The 12,104-nt window shown below is 51.4% G+C and overlaps 2 protein-coding genes across 5 annotated transcripts in view; one reads left to right on the forward strand and one right to left on the reverse strand.

Moving 5' to 3' along the window:
• Nucleotides 1–50: 50 nt before the first annotated feature.
• AVPI1 (arginine vasopressin induced 1) lies at nt 51–7,728 on the forward strand. Of its 4 annotated transcripts, XM_073904374.1 has the most exons (4): nt 86–209; nt 1,678–1,879; nt 5,858–6,154; nt 7,123–7,728. In XM_073904374.1, the coding sequence occupies exons 3-4, from the start codon at nt 5,868–5,870 to the stop codon at nt 7,280–7,282; spliced, it is 447 nt and encodes a 148-aa protein (XP_073760475.1). In that variant the 5' UTR covers nt 86–209; nt 1,678–1,879; nt 5,858–5,867; the 3' UTR covers nt 7,283–7,728. The 4 variants fall into 4 exon arrangements, with proteins under 4 accessions (XP_025736358.1, XP_073760475.1, XP_025736359.1 ...); XM_025880573.2 differs by lacking the exon at nt 1,678–1,879 and having other exon boundaries at nt 51–209; XM_025880574.2 differs by lacking the exons at nt 86–209; nt 1,678–1,879 and adding an exon at nt 262–610.
• Nucleotides 7,729–8,555: 827 nt separating this feature from the next.
• PI4K2A (phosphatidylinositol 4-kinase type 2 alpha) overlaps nt 8,556–12,104 on the reverse strand; it is a 29,357-nt gene continuing 25,808 nt past the window's right edge. Inside the window, exon 9 of the mRNA XM_025880572.2 lies at nt 8,556–11,397. Coding sequence (XP_025736357.1) covers nt 11,236–11,397 — 162 coding nt within the window. The 3' untranslated portion in view covers nt 8,556–11,235. The remainder of the gene's footprint in view (nt 11,398–12,104) is intronic.

Raw genomic sequence — 12,104 nt, forward strand, 5'->3', positions numbered from 1 at the left:
GGCCGGCGGAGGGAAGGGGGCGGAGCCTGGACACGCCCCTCGCCCCTCTGTTGCTGATGATTGGCCCACAGCGTCTCCGCGTTCGATTTTGGAAGGCTCGCGGGGAGCTCTCACCCAGGCTCGGCGGTGGATTGGTTCTTTCCCGGCTGGGGAGCGCTTTCTCCCGGGAGTCGCGGCAGTGACCTAGGTGGCCCGCCTTGGGCAGCGAGGTACGTAGATCGGAGGCCCGGCTCGCGCTGCGGTGGGAGCGGGCGAGCGAGCGGGCGGGCGAGCGAGCGAGCGAGCGGGCGGGCGGGCCGTCAGAGCCCGGGTGCCGCTGGGACCCGAACCCGCAGGTCCACTTAGGGCCCGGCGTTGTGCGAAGCTTCGGCCACGTCTGAGCCCCGGGGGCTGACCTGTGCTGGGGATGTCGCCCTGCGACCTGGGCCAGGATATCCCCTCCCAAGCTCTCGTCCTGTGGGTGAACACTGCCTGGTCCTGGTGAGCACCTTCGCAGCAGGAAGCGCAGAGCTACGCCCGCCCATTCGAAAGGCCGTGAAGGGGTTGGGGTGGGCACATCTTAGCCTGCCCTATCCCGATTTGAGGTCTGTCGGCGCTGCCTTTCAGCGTGGTGAGTAATCTCTCTAACTCCCCGCGGGGCCGTGGAGTGCTGAGCGCGCTGAGGCTGGCTTGGGAGACCTGACTTTCAATCCTTGCGCCTTCCGAAACCCGCAGAAGCAGATAGAAGGCTCCGAGGGGTTTCAGAGCCTACTGGGTTGTTCCTTCCCCTGAAGACCTCGTCAGCCATGTGGCAGAACAAAAATAACACCGGCTGAGAGGCTGGGCGCTGGGGTCATACTACCGGGGTGTATCCAGCCTCACCACCTACCTCCTGTTTGACTTTGGGCAAGTTACTTAACCTTTCTGAGCTCAGCTTTCTCGTCTGTAAAATGGGTATAACCTGTAACTATAGTGCCTCTTCATGGGGTGAGGATTAAAAAGATCAGCTATTTGAAAGTGATGTTCTGTGCTTGACATGGAGCAAGCTGCCTTAGTGGCAGCTGTGTCTTAAAAGTCCACAGGTGAATCCATCTCCCTTTAAACCCCTTTTCCCAAGAGTGAAGGCCCCTTTTAAGGGAGTTTCATGCAAATGACAATGATTCTATACTGCCTCGTTGTTAAACAGCCTTTCCCTAAATCACTCATTCATGCTGCAATGTACTGGGATGGATGCTTTATCTCCCTTATCCCCTTACGGGTTATTTACTCTCACTATTCTATTTTGATGATGAGCAAAATGGGGCAGGGGAGAACAGGAACGTCACCTGGTTTTCAGAGGCACAGCCAGAATTCAGTGTTCTTCAACTCTTAAAAAGAGTTATGCCTACATCTAGAGTTTATTTTCCAGACGTATGTGAGAATTGGTCTGGGGGTAAGGCCCGGTTCCTTTCTCCACTTCCACATTAGCTTTGGAGACTAACGTGTATGCAGTTCTCTCAGGCACTCCTGGCGGAGGCTAGGCCCTGAAGGCCTGGGGGGCTCACACAGCCAAGTGGACTGGGCCTCCCAGTGGAGGAGCCACAGATTTGGGCTCCTGTCCAGGGGCAGGGAAGCAGGCCAGGGCCACAAGTGTTGATTTGGGCCTTGGGCCAGAGCCTCCAGTTCTTCATCCAAGAGGCCCTTTGCCTCCGATTACAGATTATTGCCATCAGCAGGGTTATCTGAAGGAGGGGAGCTGAGTGTGAAAGCGGCCCAGCTCACGCAGATGTGTTCTGCCTCTTGTGGTTACGTGTGCCTCCCTGAGACCACGGTCGGAATAGCTGTGTCTAAACAGAGCTTCATATACTACAAAGGATGCGCAGTTGTGCACTGTATTTATGTATTACAAGTTCATTGCATGGTGAGTCACTTTTTAAATATACTTCTTTGTTAGAGTTCTCCGGTTCATTTATTGCCTATTTCAAAACAAGTTGAACTTTGTCATTTTCCACATTTGGTATTTACTTTGGGGGTTCATTTTAAGCTAGTTTATGGCAAACTGAAGTTTTTTGCAATGAGTTTTTACTCATTTGCTTACAGACCCATGTTTATATTCTTTCATGTCAGCTCTGGAATGAACGATCCATTTGTAATCTTTTAGTATCCCTGTGGTGTCATTTTCCAGTTTAAAAAAGTACCATTGTTCAAGTATACACTGACTCTCTTGGATTCAGGTCTTGTCCAAGAAATTAGGGGGCAAATAACACAATGAATAAGATAGACGTTTCTTCTGGGGAGCCTGGCTGGCTCAGTCGGTGGAGCATGCTACTCTTGATCTCCGGTTGTAAGTTCAAGCTCCTTATTGGGTGTAGAGATTACTTAAAAATAAAATCTTAAAAAAAAAGTTTCTTCTGATAATTAAAGTGTTCTGATTCATTTTCCCAAAGTTTACATGTAATCCTATGTGAAATCCACTGATTTTTATTACCAGTCTTAGTGCTGGCTGAATCCCAGGGTGGCAAGCAAGAGCCGAGAGTGAGGATCCTCAAAATCTGGAGGTGCCAAGGCCCCCCGCCCCAAGGTGCACGGAGGGTATGTTTGAAGCTGGAGGCTTAGACTCCCCAGATGGTTTGTTGGTGTGTTTTAACTCAGACGCTAGAGGCTGGAGGTAGGGCCTTGTAGGGCCTTGTAGCCACGCAGAGGTGGCTGAGAGGATCTGGGAATCGGACTCCAAGCCATCCCTTAGACAGCTGCTGCTACTTAATCCGGTTGCTGTTCTCTCCGAAGGGAGGGTAAGATTGCCTGAATCTGAGAGAAACGATACCACCTCTTCTCCCACCACCCAGACCAGCCTAGGAGTGTGCCCCAGGCTTGGTCGTAGCCAGCCTAGGTCACCGGAGTGCTTTAGAGCAGTGAGTTCTCTGTCTTCTCCCAGACCTTAAACCCCACATCCCACCAGCAAAACAGTGCCTTGTCTCCAGGGAAGATTGAGGAGGGCAGAGAAGAATTACTGGTTGGGGAATTTCCTGGCACCTAATTAGCTAGACCTGTCCACACATGTTGCATCTAGGCCTTGGCAGCCAAGCAAACCCAGTCACTGCTTCCGTACTGACCTAGCCTCGTCAGAGAATCACTGACTGCACACGCCCTCAGAGACCATAAGCATCAACCTGTTCTTACAGATGTAAGGGGGAAGCAGAGGCCCAGGGAGGAGAAGTACCGAAGGCCCCTCAGCCAGTGAGTGGCATGCCTAGGGCTCTGACTCATAAGCCAGTACTGTGTGCACTGGGTTGGGCTGCAGTTCCAGATTTGTTTTGGAAGCTGGGGGATCTTCCTCTTTAGACTGCCGCAGGTTCAAGGCTAGAACAGTGGGTCATGCAGTAAACAGCTTTGACGCTACTGAAAAGATTAAAATAAATTCTACAACCCCGCCCCTGCCTTGTGTGGTTCTTCCTTTTCCACCGGCAGGTTTCCCCCTTGGTGACTTAGGTGACAATAGTGAAATATCCCCCACAGAAATGACGGGCAGCAGCATGCTTTGAGCTGCTCGGCTGTGAAGGCAGCTGAGGTTTTCGGACACAGCTGCAGCCCCTCACACCAGGTCCTGGCCTTGGCTGAGCCCCTGGCATTGAATCTGTGTCTCAGCTCCCTTTGCTCCTCTGGCCTTGGCTGAGCCCCTGGCATTGAGTCTGTGTCTCAGCTTCCTTTGCTTCTCTGAGCTGGGAGGAGGGGGACCGTGCCAGATTCCTAGAATTGTGTTGAGGATGAAATAGCATGCATACTGTCTTATCACCTGATGCAGAGTAAATGACCCAGAGTCAGCTTTTTTATCAGCCTGCAAAGTGTTCCCTGCTGCTGTTTTCTGGCCACAGTATGTTTTTATCATCCAGCTCAGGGGAGTTAATTACCACACATACTAGGTTTTTAACTGGATTCCGTAATAGTGCCAAGGAGAGAGAGATTTTAAATTCCCATGTCCAGATAAAAAGCACAATTTTTATGGAGTTAATCTAGCTGAAAGTCTTCTACAGGCTTATTTATTAAACCTTTTGAAGAGAGTGGGGTTCTTATGAGAGGAGGCCTAGACACTCGGACAGGGTGAGTGTGGAAATTACTGGAGTAAGGAGGGTGGATATTGAGGTGAGGAGGAGGGAGGGCCAGTTCCATTTGCGGAGTCTAAATGGGCTGGAGAGAGGTCTCAAACTCTCAGGAGAACAAAGGCAGGTGAGCGTAAGGGCCACGAAGCTGGGAATGCTTTAGGTGCTTTCCATTCTGTTGGTTACAATGAGCATGGACATTTTGTATTGAAATGTATTTTAATTTTTATTCCCTTTCTAAGCTAGTTTCTGGGTGACAGGTATCTCCATAGCTCACTGGAATGAGCTGAGGTCTGGTGTAGCAGCCTGGCCTTTGCCATCAGGCCTGGGGCTGAGGGGCGCAGGGAGCACAGGCAAGTCCTCAGCTGGCTCAGGCCAGAACAGAGGAACAGGGATCCTATCACACCCCTGACCCAAGTACAAAAGTCAAGGAGGCCAAAAGGGGCGGCGGGGGGGCAGGGGGAGGGTACGAATTCACATTTATTTGGCTCTTACCTGATACCATACCACCCTAGACTTACTCAATCCTTACAGCAATCCTGAGAAGTGGTTATGAGGCTTTACAGCTAAGCAGAGAGGCTCAGAGACGTTGAGTAACTTGCCTAGGGTCACCACTAGGAAGGTGGCAGGTCTGGGATTTTGAGTCCAGTTCTGTGTAATGCCAAGGTCCCTTGGTCTTCCTTGTCTACTCTGCTTTCCAATCTCATAGCGTTTTCAGGCTGTACTGGAGACAAGGATAGGGTGAGTGAGCCTCCTTTTATTATTCAAATTGAACTCTCTAGAACTGAGGAAGATCATTTAATTTTCATTTCCTATTGCGGGGGGGGGGGAGCATTGACATGAGCCTTCCTTTTATTGAACTTTCTTACAGATTTCAGCCTCTGCCCATGGTTGTATATTCTAACCCTGTTGCCGCCTCTTTGCCCGTGTTGCTCTCCATGGCCTTTTGGACTGCAGTTAGATCTATTTCATACTATGTTTGCTAAACTATGTGGACTTGGTCTGTCTCCAGGGTCTTGAAAATAGGTGGGATGACTGTTCTGTGTTACAGATGGGAAAGCAGAATAGAACATCGAGCTCACTGCGACTCTGGGAAGTAGGAATTGGTACAGGAGGCAGCTGAGCTAGACAGTGGTGGAGGTGGCTAGAAGTGGGATTCCAGCCTAGGTAGCCCAAGCCCATAACCTCCCCTCACTTCTGTACTACAGGGCCTGGGCCTTAGCGTCAGAGAGATCTAGATTCTGTTCTTCAGTCTCTTCACTAGTGAAATGAGGATTCACTACCCTCCCTCCCACAGGGCTGCTGTGCAGTTATGTGACTACAAGTCTTAGAGCCATGCCCGATACACTTAAATGTGCCACACAGTGCGGTAGGTGCTGCCAGCACTGTCCTTAGGACCTAGGTATCCTGGGGTCTGCCTGGGCTTTACAGCCAGACAGACCTGGCTTCTACTGCCACTTCTGCACTTACACAAGGCTTTGTGACTGCCAACGGTCATTTCACTGAGTTGCACTTCTTCACCTGTATGGTGGGGATAAGCCATGCTTATGTCACAGGTTGCTGTGACTCTCCAGGGAGATACTACATGTGTTGCACACATAAGCACTTTCTAATCAAGTTTGACTGTCATTATTCATACTATTTCCCCCAGGTGCCCTGGAAGTTAGAGTGACTTTAGGTCAAGACTTAACTGCACACTGGCTCCTGGAGAATAGAAACACCAAGAAGCCTTGTATTGGTCAGGACCCCAGGTTTGGGAAGGGCCTGCTAAGCTGTTGTCTCTCCATGCTTTCCTTCCACAGAGCACCCAGGATGGGCACCCCAGCCTCTGTGGTGAGTGAGCCGCCCCCTTGGCAGGCCCCGGCTGAGGCCCGGAGCCGCAAGCAGGCCTCGGCCAACATCTTCCAGGACGCCGAGCTGCTGCAGATCCAGGGCCTGTTTCAGCGCAGTGGGGACCAGCTGGCCGAGGAGCGGGCACAGATCATCTGGGAGTGTGCAGGAGACCACCGTGTGGCAGAGGCTTTGAGGAGGCTGCGCAGGAAGAGGCCCCCCCGGCCGCAAGCCCTGGGCCACTCACTGCACCACTGCAGCCGGCTCAGGTGGGTTCCTGGAACTGGAGGGCTGAGGGAAGGTGAGCACGAAGGGTGCCCCTGCCCCCATTTCCCGGCGCGGGGACCTGGCGCCACTGACTTGGCCTCACTGTGAAGTACCTGCCACGAGGGTGGTCAGGTCTAGGCAGTGCTAGGATTGCTGTTACTACTGGAGTCATACTGGACCCTGTGAACTTCCATGGGAAGGAGTGCTGGGTCCTAATTTTGCAGTGATTCTCAGCCAGGTGGGAGGGACTGTTGTTTGGGAAAATTTGTTTCCCTATCATAGAACAGGTAAGAATCACAAGTAAGCCTGGTTAAAACCTCGCCTGTGGGATTATAGAGACTATAGCGTAGGAAGGTTCGGTAGAGGTATTGAGGTTTGGAAATTGTTGAGGAACTTGAAACTTCCCCTCGTCATCCCCCTGTGCCTAGGTCACTGACAGCCTGGGAACAGTGAGCCCCACGAGCTCAGGCTGAACCACATGGCCTAGCCAATCACTGTGTGTTCTGCTCTGGGCTCTGTTCTTCCCGCTGCCTTCTCGGGGCCCCCAGTCAGGGCATTAGACCTGAACAGGTCTCCCGAGTCATCAGTTCCAGGGGAAGCAAATCAGGCCCTTGCTCAGATTAACTCCAGTTGACTTGCAGTCCCTGTTTAAAGCACCTTGCTAAGGAGGGTACTTGGTTCCTCGAGTCTCGTGTCACAGCAGACTAAGGATGACTGCCATGAGGACAGCATGAGGAAGCTGGAGAAATGCAGAGTATCACACACCCTGATCTAGTCCAGCTCTCTTTACAGAGAAGAAATCTGAAAGCTTTGCCTCGTCTTTAGCTCTCAGAGGGCAGACGAGACCCGAGCCCGGGTCCCGTTTTACCCCGACCAGTGTGTTTTAATAGTTCATCATGACCACAATCTCTTTAGCCCCCATTCTGCTCTTCCTATTGATGAGGGCCTGCCACACACTTGTTCTCTGCAGAATGCCCGAGCCCTGCACTCCACTGGCCGACCCACAGAGTGGTGCCACGGAGACGGCTTCTGGCGATCAGTATCTGAACTCCAGGAGGACAACTGCCAGGATCCGCCGCAACTGGAAGAAGCCAGGCCCCACAAGCTACCTCCATCAGATCAGACACTGATCCAGGGAAGGGGCTGGGAACGGCAGTATCTTCCCCAGGAACCAGAGGGACTTTTGCCAAAGGGCCCAGGAGCTGAAGAAGGAAGAGAGACCTGAGGCAAGACAGCCCCGCAGGGGTAAATGAAAGACCACCGCCCCTGGCCTGCTCCATTCAGAACAGGACTGGAAACGTCCCGAGCTCTAGGTTATGTGGGACCCATTCCTCACCAGAACGTGGAGAAACAGCGCCTCAGCTCTTCCCATCTAACAGTACACCTGGGCTGCGTGATATTCCCCCGAGAGTCAAGTGATGGGCACTCCGATGGAGCATCTCGCCGCTCCTGCTCCTAACCCTCCTGCTGCTCCTGTAACCCGTGGCCCGGCGGCCTGCCCACACCCCTGCCCCTGTCAGGCTAGCACAAGGAAACTGTGGTTTAAGTGGCAAAATAAAAACATTCACATGAACAACAGTGTGTCTGTCACAGAAAGGGAGGGTCCCCAGATGGCCACTCTGGAGCCAGGGGATGAAAGGTTGCACTTACTCCAGGAAGGAGAAAATAGGACAGCCCCCCGTCCCTGGGAGCCCCCTTCCCTGGGAGCCCCCCTTCCCTGGGAGCCCCCTTCCCTGGGAGCCCCCCGTCCCTGGGAGCCCCCCGTCCCCTAGTGCCCAAGGCTCCTTTTCCAGAGGTTGTCCGATCAGGAGATGGAAGCATCTCTTCAGGGCAGTCCTGATCCACGGGAGAGAGAGGGCTCCTGGACTCTGGCCAGTTCTAGAAGGGGAAAGACTCTTCCCGTCGGCCTTGCATAGTGAGCAGTGAGCCTGCAGTCAACGTCCTGGCTGCCAGCCCTGCAGCTGGTTTCTTCATCCCCGTGGGCCAACCATCCTGAGGTGGGTCCACAGCTGGACCAATCATTCTTAAGCCTCTGGCATTACCTGAGGTTTCCTAGCCTAAAAACCTTTAAGGTGGTGTTATATGCAACTGATTAATCACTGAACTCTACTTCTAAAACTAATAATACACTATATGTTAATTACCTGAATTTAAATTAAAAAAAAAAAGAGTCTGTCTCATTCAAAAAAAAAAAAAAAGCCTTTAAGGTGAGGATTTTTGATTACTCTGCTGGCTTCGCCTCAATAGCATATTATGTGCTCATTAGCATTCAGCTCCGCTCCCCAGGAATCCTATCTGCCCGATCACCCACCACTTAAAGGATTCAAAGTGCTTCAAGCAGGCTACCATGTGCACACATAAAGGGTTGACCTCTTGTAGCCAAGAAGAGACGCTGAGTCCATATTCCTCATCCCAAACCCTTTGGGCTAGATGACTCTGTTATTCAGAATTTTTTCAGCTTTTAGGAAGTAGTCAGTGCAAATACTGCATAATCCCTAGTAGGGAAATATCTCATAACAAAACATTAATATTTCTGCAACAGATATACACACTAAGAGGAAAACATGATGGTTACAAATAGCTTCAATTCATACCAGTGTAGGTTCAGGTGACGTTTTGGTGTCAAATGAGTTAATGAAAATAATAAGCACTGGGACTTTGGAAATGAGGACCTGTATAACTCAGGAGCCATATCTCAGCAACTCCATGGAAACACATGGTTTAAAATTGCATTCTACCTTGTCTTCCTTTCACCCAAGAACACTAGACAAAAAAGGTCAGATTTGGACTTGTTCATACATTTGTATCGACTTAAATACATTACATACAAGCCCTACAGTGCGTTGGAAGAGCAGCACAGGCAGCAGCACTCTCCCAGCCGGGCCTCGCCTCCCTGACACGGGGACCGGGCCTGGGGCTGGCAGAGGGCTGGGCTGTCCCGTGAGTGCCGCCCAGAAGCCCGCCCTGGCAGTTTGGGCCCCCAGCTCTCCCCAAGTCCACATTCAAGGCAACCTGAGTACAGACTTCAAGGAGAATGGAGACATGCCAAGAAAGGATGCCCCACATTCTTGCCTGCCAGGACTGGGACCAGCCCCCTTGTACGCTGGACCCAATTTCCTTCTCATCAGAGAGCTGGTCTGGATGAGGGCAATGTGCAGATGTACTTGGCTGGGGGAAGCAAGCAGCTTCCTCTAAGACTGCTTGGGCTCTCTCAACGCCCAGGTGGGAAGTTTTACCAACAGGTCTGTGTAGAGAGGTCTTTGGAGAGCTAGACACACCTGGGTCCCCTCTGGCCTCTGGGAGCCCTGCTGCTCCTGCAGTCTGGGTGCAGGCACTGTCACAAACATGGTCCCGCCAGGCCAGATTCCAGGGTGGCCGAATGAGATTGTCAGGGCTAAGAGCTGTGTCTTTGTCCACAGGGCATGCATATCCAGCTCCCAGAGACGCTTCCTGTCAGCTGGAGGGAACCCCAGCACAAACTGGCTCCTGGGGGCTGGAATGCAAAGGGGCCAGCTTGGCCCAGCTGACAAGAGGACTGCACATCTCTGCTCTGCCTCCTGGGCAGCGGGAGCTGGGCAAGCAGAGGGCACGCAGCCATAGTCCTCGCTCCCTTTCTTTGGTTGTTTTTCAAACCTTCAAGATTGTTTCTTTCCAAGGCTGATTGACCAATCGCAGGGTGCCAGAATCTTGAAGTGTCCAGTAGCGCAGAACTGCCCCTTAGCCACAGATGGCACCCTCTTCACTCCCTCCTGAGGCCATTCTTTGCTTTGGTGTAGAAAGGGCTCGGACACCTGGCAAGGGGGACAGCTGAGGCGAAAGAGACATGGAAGCAGGAAGATGCACACTGAGCTGGGCAGGCACTGCGGGACAGTTTAAAGGCCTTTCTCCTCTGGGCCCTGCCCTTCTCAAGAAGCCAGCGAAAAACTGGCCTGGAACAAGAAGTCAGGGAGCAAAGGGAAGCTGCCGACTAGGAAGAGAACATGAGTCCCGTTACCTCCACCAAGCAGCAGGTGGTGGCATACAGAGAAGTCCAGGGACCTAATATCCTGTCCTCTCATGAGCTGAGATTCACCTCAGAGACCCACTCCAGAACCCAGAACTGAACCCCTAAGTCAAAAGTGTTGAGAAAAAAAATAGCTAACAACAGAACAAATTAGAGGACCGGGGGGAGTTTATCACCAGGACTCAGGAAGCAAGGCTGGGATAAGTTTACCCACAGACCAATTACAGCTCCCAGCATGCACTTAGGCCAGATGGATCGCTTCTGCATGCTGGGGAGGCCACTTCCTCCCTCTTGCCTTTGCCTAAATGGCAGGTAAACTGCAAGCCTGGACTAGGGAGCCTGCGTCCTTAGCAGGGCAGAGAGCAGAGCCGATCTCTATGATCATATGCAGAACCACTGAGAGTTCCGGAGCAAAAGTGTCCCGACCATGAGAACTGGGCTGGGAGGCTTTTAGTCACCTATTGCACTGGTGGGAGAAGGGGAAGAAAACTTGGCAAAAATCCAAAGGAAAGGTGTGGCTTCTGTCTGTCCCAACTGGTGAGTCACCCAGTGGCTCTCTGAATCACCCAGCCGCATTGGTCCACGGGAGTAAGGAACTGTGAGGCACCTGAGTGTCTGGGTCCATGCAAATTTAGGTCTGGATCAGAGGTTTCTGACCTGAGAGGATCTGGGATTCTGCCTGGGTTTTGCTACTAATATTTAAATTCGTATTTGTGTGCTCATTTTCTGATGCAGAATATAATGAGGAATTGCCACAGAGCAGGGTGTCAGGGAGGGAAGGGGATTTCCCAGCCTGCCCCCAGAGGATGCTGGGAGATGCTCCTTCCGGGGCCTCTGGACTACTCACTTGCATGGAGGCTCCAGCCCTCCCTAGCACTTTGAAGGGCCCAACAGCACATACTGTCCCTCCGATTGTGCTTCTCCCTGTGCTTGGGAAAGCGCTGAGGGGGTGGCAAGCAGAGAAGAAGGGCTCTTAAGGGCACTGCTCTCCACCGGCTTCTCTGGCTTTTCCTGCAACCCACTCCCCAGGCTTCCTCCCAGCCCAAGTCTCAAACAACATGTCTTTGTCTGCCTCTTGGGCTACCACCACGAAAAGAAGGGCTTCCGACTCTGAAAGCTCTGTGTGTAGGACTCGCTAGAAGACCGCTGGTGGGAACGGGCCGTCTCGACAATCACGGGTGGCATCTGGACAAGGTGCAGGGGACTCTTGTTGTCTTTCAGAGCCTGGGTCAGATTTAGGATCTGCGGCAGGAAAAATAAGATCAGTGAGGGAAAGACCAAGGCATCCTGGTCTGCCTCTGAAGGGAGACCTGCTGATAAGAGTACTCCCATAAATCAATACAAAAATAAATAACACATTGATGGAAAATTATACAAATAGGGTATTTCCAAAAGTAGGAATATAAGGGGGCAAAATACAGAAAATGGAAATCTCTCTGGTCATTTAAAAAATGCAAATTAAAACCAAAACCTCCCATTTTTGCCCTTCCCATTAGTAAGGATACAGAAGAAGAAGAAGATGCCTCAGATTTGAGGAAAGTTCAGAGCCAGGCTATGGGGCTGGACCCTGGGCCAGTTTTTCAGAAAGGCTTAAAAGTGAACAGGCCCTCTGACTGAGCAATTCCATTTGTAGGAACTAAAGAAACAATCATGGATACACACGAAACACTTAGTTTCAACTAATACAGTGCAATATTGTTTATAACAGTGAAAATGGTATAAATGCCCAAGAGCATGGGATCAGTTAATAATCTAAGGGATAAGAAATAGCAATTAAAAGATCTATTTTATTGTCATGGAAAGCTAATCCCGACGTCAACAGACAGAAAAGGACAGAGACAGGAGCCAGTATTATAACGTGACTCCACCTTTATTTTCTGAAATTCTATCTTCTTATCTACCTATCTACAGAGAAAAAAAATTCTGGAAGTTGGCAGTAATTATCTCTG

The sequence above is a fragment of the Callorhinus ursinus genome, unplaced genomic scaffold (genome assembly GCF_003265705.2).
Source record: "Callorhinus ursinus isolate GAN/ISIS: 27379988/994484 unplaced genomic scaffold, GSC_fseal_2.0 scaffold20, whole genome shotgun sequence".
NCBI classification, from domain to species: Eukaryota; Metazoa; Chordata; class Mammalia; order Carnivora; family Otariidae; genus Callorhinus; species Callorhinus ursinus.